Here is a 17,520-nt window from a genome sequence, read left to right as displayed (position 1 = left end):
TAATTCTGTCAAAGCCACCACGCGGGTGAGCTGTACGACTTGGCTCACGGCCTCACGTAGCCTTTCTCTCTGCTCTGCGTTGATGTTATACGAGGCCTGTCTGAGTAAAGACTCAACCTTGCTAAGTGGTACGTTTGTCAGTGGCAATATTCGGTATCACTTATTCCATGAAGTCGGACTATCGTTTTCAGAGCATCCAAAGCAAATCCTGCAGCACCATACATGTTAAATTGCCACCGCTAACTCATATAACTACCTAACAGGCAGATTTTTGGACAAGGGAGCCATAGCGCGGCCGAGACGTGACTTCTTTTTTACCATGGTCAGTGACCAGTGAACTTCGTCGGGCAGTTCAGAAGCACCAAATATCGGCGGCAATATGCACCTAAGATGTGCACCTCTTACCTCCTCCACAGTGTTGCACTGGCTTTCCAGCATTTCTCGCTGGTCATTCATTGGCAGGGCATTGAGGAATTTGTGGATGTCCCAGTAACAGGGCCATGTGATACGTCCTTGCCCAGTCCCTTTCTTTTTGTTGGTGTCTCTGAAACAGTAAAGGAATAAAAGAAAATATTAGGCATGTTTCGGAAAATAAACATTTACTACAAAACACGTAACAAAAATTAGCAAACTAAGGCAATCAATGAAATTCATGCCAAACTTTCATAATGATTGACCTACATCTTCAGAGAAAAAAATATCTACGGCGCTTTGTTAAGGATATGCGTCCGTGCATATTTGTTGATGTTTATACATATGACATGAACGACTTCCGCCGTACGGGACAGGCGAAAAAAAAAAATCGAGAGTTCTCGCCAGCCGCTTCACACCTCTACGGAGCGTCATCGCGTGGTCATTGCCTGGATCTCTCTGGGGTCGAAACCTGGTGGTAGCGCATCTTGTCCAAACGAAGTGGACACACCGTAAACAAATAAAATAAATTTGAACACCAAAAGAGCAATTGAACCGGCTGTAGATATGAATAAATAAAGCGGGAGGCGAAAACGAAACTTGCCAGCGGGTAACAGCGATGTCCGAGTCATCACTGCTCGAAAAGTAAAAAATATCGCTTCTAGGATCGTCGGGATCATGAGAAACTGCTTTCTTTCAAGCGCGCGCGGTTCCGGACGTCGACACCATCACGCCGATCAATTGCATCTTGACCTTAAAGCTCGCGCGCCCTTTAAGAATACCCGCCAAGCGCTAAAAATGTGAACCGCGCAGAAAAAGAAACTCTACTTTTTACACAATCACCGAGAGGGTGCTACTATTGCAGGAGCGCAGCGTTCTTTTTTTTATATAGGCCCCCAAAAACGTCAATCGCCGGTGGCCGATGCCTAGTGCCGTGGTGAGGAAAGTGTACAGCTAATATAGCGTAACCTAATCCGCCTGTGCCACTGCATGCGTCGTACCTTTCCCTTTATTCGCCTTAACGAGCAACACTGCACGAGAAGCTATAATTCGTATCAGAAGTTGTACGCAGCGGAGCAAAAGCTTCGAGTTATCCACATCTGCGCTTACAAAACAACGACACCTGCATGCTACACAGCCCCGACTTCCTTGCACGCGCAGTCCTGCTTAAATCTGTTCCTGACGAAATACACTCACCTGTACTTGTTTGCCAGATTCTCAATCTTTGTCTTCATCACTTTCAAAGTCGTGCTGATGCCAGCATCGAGCAGCTCTTCAACAATAAACTGGTACGCTTCTGCCTTGCGCGTCGCCCTTCTTAAGTCATGGAGATGGCCTTCTCATATTTTGATAAGGGCGAATGTCTCTTTTTGGCTCCAATGTGCTTTTCCTTTCGGGTCCGCAGCCGCTGCCGCTGTAGCCATGGCACCGCACGTAAAACGCCGACGAACCACCAGGAGAGTGCACAACACCACTGCTGCCGTTGCTAAACGAACACATCCAATATGGCGGACCGCCGGGACAGACTCCTGATGCAAAGAGTACTAACGCTTGAGCACAGCCAGTGGTGAAAATATCATTGCGCCAAAAATATAAATTCCTTTTTATGACTCTAAAAAATTATCTTCTGATTTTGCTGATGCACGCCTTATTTATTCTCGTTGCGTGACGCTGTTGTCTATCTGGCGTCAAGAGTATACATTCGGTTTGAAATCGGATGCGAATGAGTTCCCCTTACTCCTTCGATGGCAAATGTCATTCCAGTCGAATGACTAAATATTCCCGTGTAAATGCCGATTAGTGGGATTATATGCGAATGCCATTCGATTCGATAGATATTAAATCTTCCCGTGTGACAGGGGTATAAGTCTTACGGCCGAGGAACAACCTTAACTAATTACAATATGCATGTGTGTAAGCCGGAGTTCAATTATCCTTAATAAAAAACTGCCACGTCTATACCGTTATTCGTTGAGAGTGTGCTCGTGTTCATCATGGCGGGGCATTCTCCAGATCGTGCGATAATTAAAATTTGACTTTTTGCCTTCCTTCTCTTCTGCGACACTGCAGCCTTTGAGTTTATGGCTGCTCTTTCTGTGGTTCTTTGTTTTTCTCGTGTGCGTTTTTAACGCCTAACTAATTAGTCCATCAAGTCTCCTGTTACCCGCCGTGGTCGCTCAATGACTAAGGTGTTTGGCTGCTGAGCATGAGGTCGCGGGACCGAATTCGGGCCCGGCCACGGCGGCCCCAATTCGATGGGGGCGAAATGCGAAAACGCCCGTGTACTTAGATTTAGGTGCACGTTAAAGAACTCCAGGTGGTCGAAACTTATAGAGTCCTCCACTAAGGCCTGTCGCATAATCAGAGCGTGGTATTGGAACGTAAAACCCCATAATTTAACGTCTCCTGTTCAGTATTTGGTTCCACACGCCCATTTCATCGAGGCCTGCTTTGTCATACTTAATAACTCAAAAACCACATCAAAACATTACCGCAGTGACAGAGATAGACCATTTGACATATTACATACAAGGCAAATTAGTTGTTCTGCCGCTTGCTATTCGAGGATGTACACCCTTCACCAAAACCATGCGGACCGCGGTCCTAGAAAAAACACACAAACAAGGAAATACCTTAGCAACTTAGACTGACAACTAAACACTTATGAATGCACAGTTATGCTTGAAATGTCAAGTTTTAATTAGTCTTAAGTATTATGATATGTGCATTACTTGGTGCAAATTCTTTCTTTTTTTGAACTCATGGTCTGCAAAATTTTGATCGCAAGTGTTTGCGCCTGCGTTTTCTCTTTTTCTTAAAAGTCACATTAAGGACATCACGTAACTAATATTCTCCGAGCGTCAGCGAACAGGGAAAGGTCAGAGAGGCGTATTGAATGGAAGTAAAACAATAAAATGCTCTCAAATATAGACAACTTCCTGCATTATGGAAGCGTCACGTAAAATCCTTAATTAGGGAAAATGAGACATGCGCCTAATCGTAGCAATTGCTACAAAGTAAACCAATACGGGCTCCTCGAAAGAAAAGCTTCGCTGTTCAAAAATTCGTCTTGGTTCGCGACTCGAATCCGGGACCACCGCCTTTCTGGGGCAGCCGCTCTGCCATCTGAGCTAACCAGGCGGCTAGCAAGTGGCTTCCAGTTGTTGACAAATTCGACTTCGCCCTGCCATCTGGTAGCTTTCTGGGTAGATCAGATGGCAGAGTGGCTTCCCTGGAAAGGCCGTGGTCCCGGGTTCGAGTCCCGCACCCGGACGAATTATTCTTCAGCTGCGAGGCTTTGTTTCGCGGAACCCGTGTGGGCTTCCTTTTGCTACGATCGAGACGATGTCTCAATTTCCCTTAATTACTTCTCTCCACCTTGCGGGTTCCCGCAGAACAATAACGTCAGTGTAAAATGCTGTTAAATGCCACTTAAAACCATGTAACAGTTTCCGAGTCTGCAGACCATTCTTTTACGGTGCGCTGACTCTTACTACAAAGTTGCGTGCGCGGCAACAGGCGATGCTCGTTTACGGGGCGTATTTGGAATTTTTCTCCAATGTCATAGGCAAAAGGGGGTGCTATTGGACGTTATTTATATTGTGCGCCACGTGTTGTCGTTCAAGCAACCGACTGATCGCCATTCAAGGATCATTTTCCTACGGACTAATGCTATGTTCAGACTACGTTCGTAAGGCGCCGATTTTTCGTAACATACGTAAGCGGAAGCGCAACAAGCGTATGCCTCTAGTTCAGACTGCGAACGTAAAGGTACCAACGTGCGCAATTCTCGCAAAAATCGTGGGTGAGAGTGTTAACGGGTCGGCAACGTTTACGACTGTTATGTTACGACCGTTGCGACACAGCCAATGACCGATAAGCTTTCGGCTTTCAACAACCGGTGACGACACTTCCGTCCTCCCGTCTGCAGACAGCTCCTGGCGCGGGAAGTGCCATTCCGCCTTTCCGTGCGCACGATTGGCTGTGTTCGTGAAAATTTTTGCAGTGCGCCTTGTCAGACTGTTTTCAGTTCATCTGGTTTATCCGCCGAGGAAATCGATGGCCGCAGATGCGTGCTCCGAACTTCGATGTGTGGTCTCATTAGGTTTTCAAGGAAGTGGAACTGCTGGGGCGACATGCGCATGATGTTATGAAACATCGCAGCGTCACCAACTCGGAGCTTGGCGAAAAGGTTGTGAAAATCGCCGTCCGCGGCCCTGTCGAGAAATACTTACTGCACCCAAACCCTTCTGCGTCGCCTTCGTCGTTTTGGGGCGATTGAATGCATGACTATAAGTTTGTTTTGAGCGTGAATTTCTTCGATCTCGGCCAGTGCTCGCATGTTGGCAGGAGCCATATTGGACCGCTGGTGACGTCGATTCTGCAGCTCCAAATTTGATTGGCCTGTTGTAAAAGCCGTAATTTAAGCAGCAGTAAATGTGAACAAAGGTCACGGCTTAACTGCCGTAACGTTTTTTACAGCCGTTACGTTCGATACGCCAAAAGAGCTGTTACGCGCGCTACGACCGTAGTGTGAACATAGCATAAGGCTCACCTTACAAAGTGCTGCGAGTACGATGATAGGCGCCCCAATTGCTGCAATCTTCGTCTGAAATGGTAAACATCATCGAGCGCGTCTCTGTAGGCGTTCGACACACATCTGTGCTACATTTTGTGAGAAGTCTGTTTGGGTAAATAACTCCTGTACGGATTACAGAAATATTGTAAAGTTGAGTGGCTCTGCCAGCAGCACTTACCCGCTGTTGGAAGGAAAGCGCATCGGCGTCCATGTTTGTATACTGTAAGAAAGCAACGTACAAAAGGTTACGCCAGTTCAGACTTTTGGCCATACATCAGCTTTCACTCTCGTTCTTGACAAGGAATTAAGAGGAAAGAATATGATTGTGAAAGGTTCTAAATGGTGTAAAATTGTGATTTAACCATGAGTAGCACTCCGCCATTGAATAAACCCATACAGGTCTGTCGTAAAAGAGGTTTTGTTGTTCGAAAAACAAAACACATTTCTCCTGCTCCCGCATGCTATCTCCGCATCAGGGTAAATTTTCCTTCAACTACCAAGCTTTCTATCTGTAAAACAAACTCGTATGAGTGTCCCTTTTCTTTAAAGCGTAGTGCTATTCCAGAGGAAGTAACTGTTTTTATACTTCTTTCATGTAATCTCGTCCACACTGCGCTTTCCTGCGGCACTCATTTGCGATAATGCGAATATTTTTTTTCAACAAGTGCAGCTCGTTTTATTGCCGCACATCACGATCGAGGTGCCGTGAACTGCTCAACAAGCAGCGCACTTTAGAGCCGTACAGGGCAGCGCTTCTCAATGTCTTGACAATGAGGGAGTTTCCCGGGAGAGCACTTTCACTTGTTTGCAAGTGAGAGCACTTTATTCAATAAGCACTTTCAAATGAGAGCACTTGAAAGTGCTCTCACTGCGCGGGAGAAAGGGGATTTACGCTAGGAAATCATTCCAGCGCTACGATGGAACGATCCAGCGGTTTCACATACGCATTGGGACAGCGCGGTTAGTCGTTCATATCATAAAGGTGAGCCCATTCACAATAATTCATTCCCGAAACTGTGAGCCCTATCCGGTAGTTACAGGGTGTATATTTGCTTTATTAAAAGTAATAAAAGATAGGAAAGCATACAAAATAACAGCGCTACAAACGTTATTTAGAACAAACTGCAGATAGCACACTAACTGCCCACGGCATGTGGGATACATTTCACATGACAACATACATGACATTTCACATTACATGATACATGACAAGGAATCTTTGCTTTAACGTGTTGAGCTAACGTATGAGAGGTTTGAAATGACATGGGTGACCAGAACGAAGCGACGCCCTTCTCAAACGTTCTTACCGTACCTTTTTTTCCAACCGTAAAAAGAAAATCGCAGTTGCGCTCTAAAGATGATGCAATGACTGCTATAGCAAATTAATAAACAGTTGTCCGAGGTAAGCTCAGTAGTTTTGACGGCCGTATAAAACGTTCCACACATTCGCTTACCAACTAGATTAGCAAGCATGGTGTCACGCGCACAGGCAAACATGAACACATGTCACTCTGTGACCGCGGACACTCGCTGTCAGTACTCTGGCGTTATGACGAGTGGCGGTAGCGCTGTGCGTGGGACACACGAATCCACCAGACAACTCGGGTTGCCACTTTGCCCTCACCGCAGATCACCTGTAAAATAATTGACTCATGTGTAGCTGTGGCCGGACTGGAAGAGGAGACCTCGCAAGCTAACCCTCCCCTTCCCCGACTTGTAGCGTATGTTCACCTCCCAGCCGGCCCCTTGGCGCGCGCGAGAAGAAGCTGCTAATCAAGGCACCATCCTTCTCGGCTCACGCTCGAACAGACGAGCGGCCGTGATCTTATCGCACTTGGAATTAATAGGGGGCCTCACAGTGACTCCGATGCCGAGGGTGGAGGTGGACATTCTCCTGTGGTGTCTACGGAATTGTGAAAGGATAGGTCCTCCACGCGATGGGCTGGAGTGAACATTTCGACTAGAAACCTCGTCGATGCGTTGAACGCAGCCAGAGGGATTCCTTGTGGGCCCGCTGTTTGGTTACTTCAAGTGCGCGCCTTCTGTGAACCTCGTTGTTTGGATGTAATATATGAAGCTTCAAGCGATATGTACAATGCTGTAGATCGGAGGAGAGGGCAACAAACTATCCTGAAAACCACGCGGTGTGGGCGAATAAAACCCGTGGCGCCTTTTCCCGATGAGTCATACTGATGTGACACTTATGGATGTAATTATTGCTTCAAAAATTGTAGAAACCGCACTAAGGCCCAAGCTCTGTATTCGGAACGCGTTTCTGCTTCTACGTAACTTCCTGGTTCTGACGAAACGTCACAAGCGGAATATTGAAGAAGTCGTAGAATTCAAACAGGCCCGCAGCTTTCGAAAGCTCTGCAAATGTCTGAGGGAAACAATAAGACATTTAATTAATTGAATTCTGAGGTCTTACTCGCCAAAACCACGTTCTGACTAGGAGGCGCGCCATAGTAGTGGACAACGGATAAATTTTCATCATCGGAATGCGGCCGCCACGGCCGAGATTCAGCCCGCAGCCACTAAGACACTGCAGCGGGCAAACATTATTATGCGCCATGGGACTCAATAACGTCAAGTTTCAATTTTGCAATCAGCCCTCCAAGAAGAATAAGAAGAAGAAGAAGAAGAAGAAGAAGAAGAAGAAGAAGTGGGAGTAGTAGTAGTAGTAGTAGTAGTAGTAGTAGTAGTAGTAGTAGTAGTAGTAGTAGTAGTAGTAGTAGTAGTAGCAGTAGTAGTGGTGGTACAAACTTTATTTCCCTTAGCGGTTTTGGGCGGTGGGTGGGTCCCTCAGTACAGGCCTTCACTGGTCTCTGCGGTTCACTGGGCTTGATCGAGAAAAGCTTCTCTGGCTCTCTAGATCTTCGCTAACCAGCAAAATCTCTCACTACCTGCTACTTGGAACTTGCGCCGTAAGGGGTGAATTATAATTATTAGGCCGTAGTTTATAGTTCGACGTTACGTGGCAAGAGTTCGTCACGCCTAGCACCAAGAACATGTATCTTTGTAGACTGCAAGGTGTGTCTTACTGAGTATTGTTAGGTGTGGATGTATGTTAGTCTGTATACGGCGCCAGTACCTGGCCTGTTGTAACATAAGGTCGGGTGGACTCGCAATTTTTTTGGGGGGGGGGGCGATGTGGCGCGGGTGGATGGGGGGTCATAAATATTCCGGATTACTTCGCTTGACGGTCACGAGACGTCTGACAAACCGCGAAATCTCCTAAGCTGATATGACGTGTACAGATTATTTATTTTGTCATTACAATGGACTAAAAAAACATAATTATTAGCGATTCTACGCTTTTTTCGCCATCAGCCCTCCTCAATTGACCAGAATTTTTCAGGCTGCGCCCACTTCGCACATCTGTCACGCAACGTCACGAAAGAGTGAGATCTCATCCCGTCAAAGTGACGTGTACGCCTTAAAGATGCAGTGATATGTCGAACAATTTTGTCGGTATAGTGGAGGCTGCCCTCTTCAGAAATTAATGAACGATGGCTGCCCACCCATTGCTATGGCACGGGCTACTCGGAACTACCGATGAAAATGGATTATTGAGCTATTTGCATATATAATAAACATTTTTGCGTGGCAACATAACGTTGTCCAGATCTTTGGACACGTTAACGACATCGCTTTGCCAACTTTTCTTCGCTGAAGATCAGTTTTAGCAGCAGACTTACAATCCGTTGCACACCACCGTGATTTTTTATCAACCGCGAAAGTTAAGAAGAGAAGGGCAAATCACAAAGGCAGGCGGCAACCCCTCATCCGATTAGCTACTTTCACTGCGCTAGCCCGGCCCCATCGAACCCTTCTGCTCTTCGGCGTGCTCCTCGCCTCTTTGGCCAAGACAATAGAAATTAGACAACTAGACGAGACAAACCTGCCAAGGTAGGCATTCCTGTTCACTTTGAAAGCAAACAAAGGTGATCTCCTATGAACGAGGAGAGCATTTCATTGGCTTGTTCAAACAGCGCTGCGGTTCACCACCTGATGCTTGCGCTGGCGGTTACGTAAATTTTACGTCAGGAGATCAGAATAAAATAGGTTGAGATGGGTGTTCGTTATGGGGCCCATGGTGGGATATAAATTAAAGGTATTCTATCTGGATTTTATTCCAACCGGCTGACGTCAAAGTAATGGCACCGCCGACGCAAGCGGTGGCACAAACCCGCGGCGGTTTATGACAAGCCGAATTAAATACTCTCCTCGTTTACTGGTGGGCCTTTATATTTGGCTTTAAAGTGAATAGCATTTAATACTTTGACACGTTTTGTGTACTTCAACAGCTGGGGAGAGGGGAGGAGCACGCAGAAGCGGAGAGGGTTTTGGAAGGGCCGAGGTGTAGGAAGCGAAAGTGGATCACCGGGTGAGGATAGTTGCGCCGGCGTGCACGAATGGCCCCGGTAGCGCCAAGTCGTGCCGGCGCGACGCAAGATAGGTAGAAATACGGAGGTGGTGCCGGCGTCTCTGATTGGTCCGCTTCCGCTTTCTTAGCTTGCGGTGGCTCTTCAACTATCGCGGCGGCATGCAACGGGGCTTCTAAGGATGCCGCCCCCACCCCCCAAAGCGGAGCCTCAACGAAGAGTAGTAGAGACAAAGCGGCGCCTTCTGCATACCGAAAAGGCTCTACAACCATACAACTGCCAAAAAGAGGGCGCAGCCATAGCAACGGCTGGATGAGGGTGAGAAAGTTCATTGCTGGACGCCCGAAGAGGAACTTCAGGAACCATCCTCAACTCCTGCCCGAGTGGCTACAGCGAGGAGCGCTTCGTTACTGACACTTTCAGTGGAGTGTGCGTGATCAGCCGAGGTTCCAGTTGGATGGTCACTATAGAAAGCCTAGAAGGAAATATATTCGTACACTTGATTGTTTCACGAAAACCTTTGTTTTACTAGTCCAAAACAAATTCATATATTCACAATGAAAAGCTTTTTGTAACTTGAAGTAGGATGTGGTCGGACTTTATTCCGTACGTTGCATTTGATTCAATTTGAGATGGTGTGTAATGAAAACTATTCGCTCAGTTAGATAATTATGTTTAATGGTTTGTACTCAATCATTATATCTTTAGCAACTTAGTTACATTTAATATCACTTCAATGCAAAAGTGGTTCGAATACACTTCCACATAAACGCAAGTACTTATATTTTTAAAGCCGTAACGATATATGCATCGTTTCCGCATCGCATATTTGTCGTTCAGCGCTCGCAATATGGCAGCTATACGGTGGAAATAACTGCCCCGCTCTACGAGGAACCTTGCTCCAAATGTAGACCTTGGCTTCGCAGGTCGCGGAGAATTCTATTCGCTGCAGCAAACAGTGCTTTCCGTAAGCGCAGTGCACGTAGGAATATGGTTAATAAGTACGTGGTGTTTCACAGAATGCATATCTGTCTCTGGATATTCCTTTTCGAAGCTCATTTTCACCATACACAAAGAAATCTGACCGCTCGCTCCGAGCGCCCAGTACCAGAGCGATCAGAAGGCAGCCATATTCTATTCCTTTTGGAATGGGGCCAGTATCCGGCTATTGTAATAAGCATTGAGGGGCGCAATTCACAAAGCATTTCTTTCGCAAGAGCTCCTTGGCACTGGCCAGCCACTTTCACTAACAATATGTCTTGCATCCAGATTGGCTGAAATTTTCGTACGAACAATTTTAGCATAAGATGGTTTTGTGAATTAGGGCCCAGTTTTGTTCCGCATAATAAGGTATCTTAATGCGCACTTGTCCCTCTGACGTGCTGAGTTTTGGCGGTTTAGTAACCGACAGGCAATGTGGGCATGGCCTGAAAATTTTTCATAATTAGCGGTGGGCTGATAGCGACAAATCATACAATCGTATTTTCTTTTATGCGCGGCCTGTTCTAGCATAAACAGCGCGTACATCTCATTTGGATATGGTGTATTCCGCGTTTTTTGTCGCTTCGAGGGAAGACAAGCGAAGTGGGCGTGGCCCGAAAATTTATGACAAGTCGCGGAGTGGAAATAGCGGACATCAAAAATAAACAATTGGAATAGCTTTAGGTTGTAGCAGTCATGCGGCGCTATAAAGTAAAACTATTCCAAACTTTTTTTATTCCATTTCTGCAGTCGGCCCTCCGCGATTGGTCAAAAACTTTTTCGGACCACCCCCACTTCATCTGTCTATCACGCGACGTCACGACAGTCGCGATCGCTCTCCATTTGATATGACGTGTACACGCTGATTATGCATGATTTGACCGAACAATAGAAAAATAGTTGTTTCTAATTCGACGCCTTTTCGTCATTAGCCTTCGGCTATTGGTAAAAAGTTTTCGGGCTGCACCCACTTCACTTGCCTGTCACGCGTCCTCACCAAACCACAAAAACTCACCAAGTCAGAGTGGTGCGTACGCGTTAAAGATGTATATAATATGCCGAACAAAACTGAGCTTTTTTCTGAATAGCCGCAGGCTGTCCCGTTCCGGAAGGAATAAAAGATGGCAGCTGTCAATCACTCCGGCACTGGCTAGTCGCACCTCCCGGAGAGCATGCGTTTATTTTCATACAATAAATCTGTTAATCCGTGTAACGTTTTCGAGGACTTTCGGCACGTTTACGTCCTCGTTGTGCCAACTTTTCTTTGCTGAGGATCTGTTTTAGCGTTATTCTGATGCTTACGGTGCGTGCCGCCCCGATTGTCGAGTAGCCACAGCAAGCTAAGGAAGGGAAAGCGGACCAATCGCAGACGCAGCACCACCCTCTCTACCCGGTTATCGATTTTTAATGCACTGGCTCGGCCCCATCGAACTCCTCTCCACTTGAGCGTGCTCCTCGACTCTTGTTAGCCAATTAGATAAGCCAACCCGCTCAGTGTAGGCAATGTTATTCGTTTTTCAAGCAAGCAAAAGTGACCTTCTATGAACGAGGATAGCGCTTGATTGGTCTGTTCAGACAACCATGGGGGTCACCGCCCGATGCTTGCGTCGCAGTTACGCACATTTGACGTCAGGAGATTGGAATAAAAACATATTGGAATAGTTTTACGTTATAGGGCCCATGGTTGCAGCGTTTAGGGCGTTTGTTTTCCACATTTCGCTACATTATTGTCTTGTAAGCGGCAACTACCTCCATTAACAACCAATGCAACCTGGCACTAGCAGCTGCCATTCAATTGTGTTTCCACAAACCCGACAGAAGCGGATCGAGTCGATCCGTCGGGCTGCAAAAGGTGTGTCGAGTTCACGCAACACCATCGAGTCGGGTTGAGCGAGCCTCGAGTCAAGCTGAGCCAGCCCGACCCTTTTGAAACACGAGTGTAAACGCGGACGGGTCGGACCAGCCAGTCTTGATACCTTCGTGAGACCACCGAGCCATATGCGCTGGCAGCGAGGATGGTATAGGGATAAGGCAAACACAAGCACTGTGCGATGCAGCATCATCGATTGCTACGACAAGCTTCATGAAATAGCGCTGTTGCAGATGGCTGCGGGATTCGAAAGGCCTGTTCGAATGCGTTGATGTCTCGGCTCTGGAAGCCCGATTTCCGATCGCACCTGCTCGCGTCGGTTTCAGGTAAACGTAGCCATTGTAGAGCTTGGTGCGTTATTCGGAATTACGGGCTCTAACACGCAAAAACAAGACACGAACAACATATGAACGCAGTAGTGGGAGCTGTAGTAGGGAATCGAACCCGTGGGCTCAGTTTCAGTTCGTTATTGACGCTTTGTTCGAGTGCACGCGACTTCGACTTCCGTCGTCTTGAATGCAGCACTCACCCACTTGGGCGGGAAGCGTAGACCGGCCAGGTTGCCGCCGCAGCAGAGCAGCAACGCCACGGTGTTCCACGTCACGAACGCACCGAGGACACGAGTCATGTGTGTCTGCATTCACGAATGAATACATCGTCATCATCATCAGCAGCAGCGGCGGCCACCGTTGGACGACGCGTCCCCAGCGATCTCCAATTACCTCTGTTTTGCGCATACTGGTATCCAAGTTGCGCCTCCAATTTCCCTAATTTCATCGCATTACCTGTTCCCACCATCCTCGACCGCGCTTACCTTCCCTTGGCGCCCGTTCTCTAACAACCCTTTCTGATCTGAATAAAAAAAAGTATTGGTATGCGAATATACGAAACTTCAATTTAGCGAATAGATTATTGCACAGTCGTAAATACCAATACTTGTCGAATGGCTTTCGAATATTTCAAATTACTAAATCACCGTGCTGAATCCTAATGTTGGAGCAAAAGTACAACAAATTTCATTACCGACGGCGCAGTACGCATGAAGCATGAGAAGTTGCGTACAGAGGAGAGGAGAAGGATACCTTGCTGAAGAAGCTAGACTTTACCGTCTAAACCACGCTCATTCCCAATCTCCTAAAGTCCTGGGTATGTAAATAAAGTGCTTAGTTTGTGCTTCTAATAGACAACGATTCATAATATGCAACATATTGACAGCAGCTTTGAGGACATACTAGAGCGTGAAGGTGGCTTTTTATTGTAATAGTGAAAAGAGTTTTCCATTATTCTAAAACTGGCGATATTCGATTTGACTCTATTCATTCATGGCCCCATTTGATTCACATTCGATTACGTCTATTCGCACACCACTAAATTTACACATGCCCCCCCCCCCTTACCCCGCAACGAAATCTGCGTCGTACAGTGCAGTACGGTAATGCAATATCTAACAGAGCACAAGGTTCCTGCGGCAAAAGCCATGCGGTCTCCCTCTGCCTATTTAGTTTGTTTGCAAATCGCACATACACGAAGAGGAGTTGCCCCGTAGAGCAACAGCGATCATGCGGCTCTCAGGTAGCGTACGCACAGGGATGCAATAAATTGGCTTCTGTGGGAGCGGTCACGTAAAGCATACGCGTGCAAACATGTTTGGAAAAGCTGCTAGGGCGACGAAATCAGCAGCCGACTACAACAAAGCCAGGAGCGAAACGTTCTGTTGTCGTGAATGCGGCAGCAATGAATGCAATTTTTAGTGCTGCCTGAGTATTCGAAATTTTGAAGTACGGCTTAAATAACCTTCCCTGTTCACCTGAAGCATTTTGATTTTCTTCGATAATCGTTCCTGTTCGAGCATAACCAATAGTGACCCTCATTGGGGTTTACAAGGACAAACCCATATGCAAATGAGGACTGTTCCGAATGTTATTGCGGGACAGAAGCCGCAGTTTTTGCGCCCAGGCAGCAATTCTGGAGTGAATGCACGGTGTAGCTGACTTCTACTGGAAAATGTGGGAGGACGCTTAGGCTTCCCCTTTCAGAGTGGAATGCGATAGCATTGGAAGATCACTGACTGCTTCCCACGCTCGCCGGCAACTGCAGCTCATGTAAACGTAATGTTCTTCTGGAAACGCTTGCGGCGAACGCTACATACGAAGGCGAGCTTTGTATTTCTTTTTTTGAAAGTGTTGCAAGGAACCGAAAAGCCCACACCGCTCCTACTAAGCTCGACCTCAAATGGCAGCTGGAGAAGGGTTTGTGTTTTTTAGCTTCCGCGTAACAGAATTGGATTTTCTCGTATATTCAAATTATCATGCGACGATATTATGTCTGCAGGTTGTAAGTCGTACATAACGAATTTTCGGACGCATTTTACTTTAAGAAATTCAATTAGTTCAGTAACGCCTCTCCGCCACGCGGAGGGCCTGCGTAGTTGGGGATGCCTGGTTTGGGACGATTTCCTTCGGCTGCGGACCCGCCGGATTTTGCACGACACGGGACCCCTAAAGCTGCCGCGTTAATAAGTTCCAGTAATTCAAGGAGGCTGTCTCGCCTTTAGCCATCCTACGAATTAGTTTTCCACATTGCTTACTATTTCGACTTTCTTAGCATAGAGTGTTACCATCATTCTCATGGCACACCACAAAGGACCGGCTCATGTTGTTTTTCACTTCCGAAGTTCTTGTTGAGTGCAATTCCAGTTTTAAACATCGACATGTACAAACAGCGCAGACAAACATGATTTATTGAAGACTATTGAAGAGAAATGTGCAGAATATAACCAACCCTTATATATAGCTTTCATTGATTACGAGAAGGCGTTTGATTCAGTCGAAACTTTAGCACTCATGAAGGCATTACGGAATCAGGGTGTAAATGAGCCATATATTAAAATACTGGAACATATCTATAGCGGCTCAACAGCCACCGTAGTCCTCCAGAAAGAAAGCAACAAAATCCTAATAAGGAAAGGCGTCAGACAGGGAGATACGATCTCTCCAATGCTATTCACAGCATGTTTACAGGAGGTATTCAGAGACCTGGAGAGGGAAGAATTGGGGATAAAAGTTGATGGAGAATACGTTGGCAACTTGCGATTCGCTGATGATATTGCCTTGCTTAGTAACTCAGGAGACCAATTGCAATGCATGCTCACTGACCTGGAGAGGCAAAGCAGAAGTGTGGGTCTGTAAATTAATCTGCAGAAAACTAAAGTATTGTTTAGCAGTCTCGGAAGAGAACAGCAGTTTACGATAGGTAGCGAGGCACTGGAAGTGGTAAGAGAATACATCTACTTAGGGCAGGTAGTGACCACGGATTCGGATCATGAGACTGAAATAACCAGAAGAATAAGAATGGACTGGGGTGCGTTTGGCAGGCATTCTCAAATCATGAACAGCAGATTGCCACTATCTCTCAAAAGGAAAGTGTATAACAGCTGTGTGTTACCAGTACTCGCTTATAGGGCAGAAACCTGGAGGCTTACAAAAAGGGTTCTGCGGAAATTGAGGACGACGCAACGAGCTATGGAAGGAAGAATGATGGGTGTAACGTTAAGGGATAAGAAAAGAGCAGATTGGGTGAGGCAAGAAACGCGGGCAAATTACATCTTAATTGAAATCAAGAAAAAGAAATGAGCGTGGGCCGGACATGTAATGCGGAGGGAAGATAACCGATTGTCAGTAAGGGTTACGGACTGGATTCGAAGGGAAGGGAAGCGTAGCAGGGGGCGGCAGAAAGTTAGGTGGGCGGATGACATTAAGACGTTTGCAGGGACAACATGGCCACAGCTAGTACATGACCGGGGTAGCTGGAGAAGTATGGGAGAGGCCTTTGCCCTGCAGTGGGCCTAACTAGGCTGATGATGATGAAGACGAGGACACCGACTGTCACCTGGTGCTCCATTCGAAAGAAACACATATCGAAAAAAGGCTGGAAGCAACGAAGAAAGTCCGCGTCCAAAAGAAAAAAAAATTGTGACGTTTTACTTCGTGAACGTGGGTTAAGCGCAAGCATATGGGTGCCATTCCGATATAACTGCGATAGCAATCATCTGGACACTCCAAGCGCATCTCTGCCATAATTGTCGCCTCAATGTTCTGTTCGATGTCCAAGGGCGATAATCGCGTTACCACGCGTCGTATGTGGTATGTGCGAGTGAAAGCGTGTGACGGTGAGCCGACGATCGGGGCTCAAGCTCGCGCGCGCAACGGAGGAAAGCGGGGAGCTCACTGGATTCCGTCGGGCGCACAGTCCCAAGGGGAGTGGAGGGAAGGGGGGGGGGGGGGGCTGCGTTGTACTCCGCCAGCAACTGCATCTTCCGCGGCCGCGCGCGCATTATCTTGAAAGCGATCTGGAGAGTGTAGCGTTACCCACGGTTCATAGCTGCATGGACGCTTTGTTCTCGCCGCCGAGTTGGCGTTGAAGCGATAGACAGCACGAAGGTCACTTCGCGCGCTGCTGCGGCTGCCACGCTTCCTTGGGGAAGTATTAGTTTCCACGGGCACGCTCGCCACCGGTCCTCTAATACAAGATGTACTGACCGCCATTTTAGACAAACCGCCGAATTTGTATAAACGGTATCCGAAAGGATATCTATCAACACGTCAAGTAAAGTTGGCCCTTGCGAACGTGGCCAGGCGCATGCCGCGTGCAGTGAGAAAAAAATCTTTCACAAAACAATCCCAAATGCGCATTACACACTGCTCACGCCGGGTCAAATGAAGCGTTTGTGTGATGGTATGGGTGAGGCATATATAACGAGTTCTGTGCTGTACGAGGGCGCAGTGAGGACAACCTAGCGAAAGCCAACACGTGCTCCATTACCCCAGTGTGTGTAAGTGTTCTTTGTCCTCACCTTATCGCGCTGCTTAAATTGCTGCATTCCTCTACTGCTTCTTCGACGCGATAGGTTCGTGGTGTTCGATAGACCGCAGAAGTGGGCTTTTCATTTTGCTTTAAACATAGCCGTGGCGAGTCCTCAATCGTGCTGGATTACTAGGTCCTATAGTTTAGTATCGACAGGTGACCTTCACGTAGGGTAGATCACGCTTCCTGTTCATCGCTGTTCAGAAAGCGCTAGAATGCCTTATCTGGCCTGATTTTCAGGGGGTGCCCCGAGGAAGTTGCTCGCGGGCATGAAGAACAGGCGCTAAACGCGAGTTTAGCTATTCGGCGTGCCTGTCCAGGTTGCCATCCAGAGAGAAAAATGCACGAGGGCAGTTTAAATAGTATCTGCCGTTCCACAGTGCGAATACGCCGAACTGTATCCGTTCCATATTAAATGTTATTGATGTGGC

At 47.1% G+C, this 17,520-nt stretch overlaps 1 protein-coding gene across 4 annotated transcripts in view; it reads right to left on the bottom strand.

Annotated features, from left to right (window-relative positions):
• The window catches only part of LOC135908672 (uncharacterized), a 58,154-nt gene that overhangs the window by 27,254 nt on the left and 13,380 nt on the right, over positions 1-17,520 (bottom strand). For 2 of the 4 annotated variants that reach the window (XM_070536228.1, XM_070536227.1), the window contains exons 5-8: positions 12,756-12,860; positions 5,169-5,210; positions 4,967-5,020; positions 2,942-3,015 (exon numbers count right to left, since the gene is read on the bottom strand). In XM_070536228.1, the coding sequence (XP_070392329.1) occupies positions 2,950-3,015; positions 4,967-5,020; positions 5,169-5,210; positions 12,756-12,860 (267 nt within the window). In that variant the 3' untranslated portion in view covers positions 2,942-2,949. The remainder of the gene's footprint in view (positions 1-2,941; positions 3,016-4,966; positions 5,021-5,168; positions 5,211-12,755; positions 12,861-17,520) is intronic. The other 2 variants (XM_070536226.1, XM_070536225.1) reach the window with 1 other exon arrangement.

Source organism: Dermacentor albipictus, chromosome 3 (genome assembly GCF_038994185.2).
Source record: "Dermacentor albipictus isolate Rhodes 1998 colony chromosome 3, USDA_Dalb.pri_finalv2, whole genome shotgun sequence".
Classification (NCBI taxonomy): domain Eukaryota; kingdom Metazoa; phylum Arthropoda; class Arachnida; order Ixodida; family Ixodidae; genus Dermacentor; species Dermacentor albipictus.
Note: the sequence above shows the minus strand (reverse complement) of the source record. Positions and strands in the feature narration are given on the sequence as shown.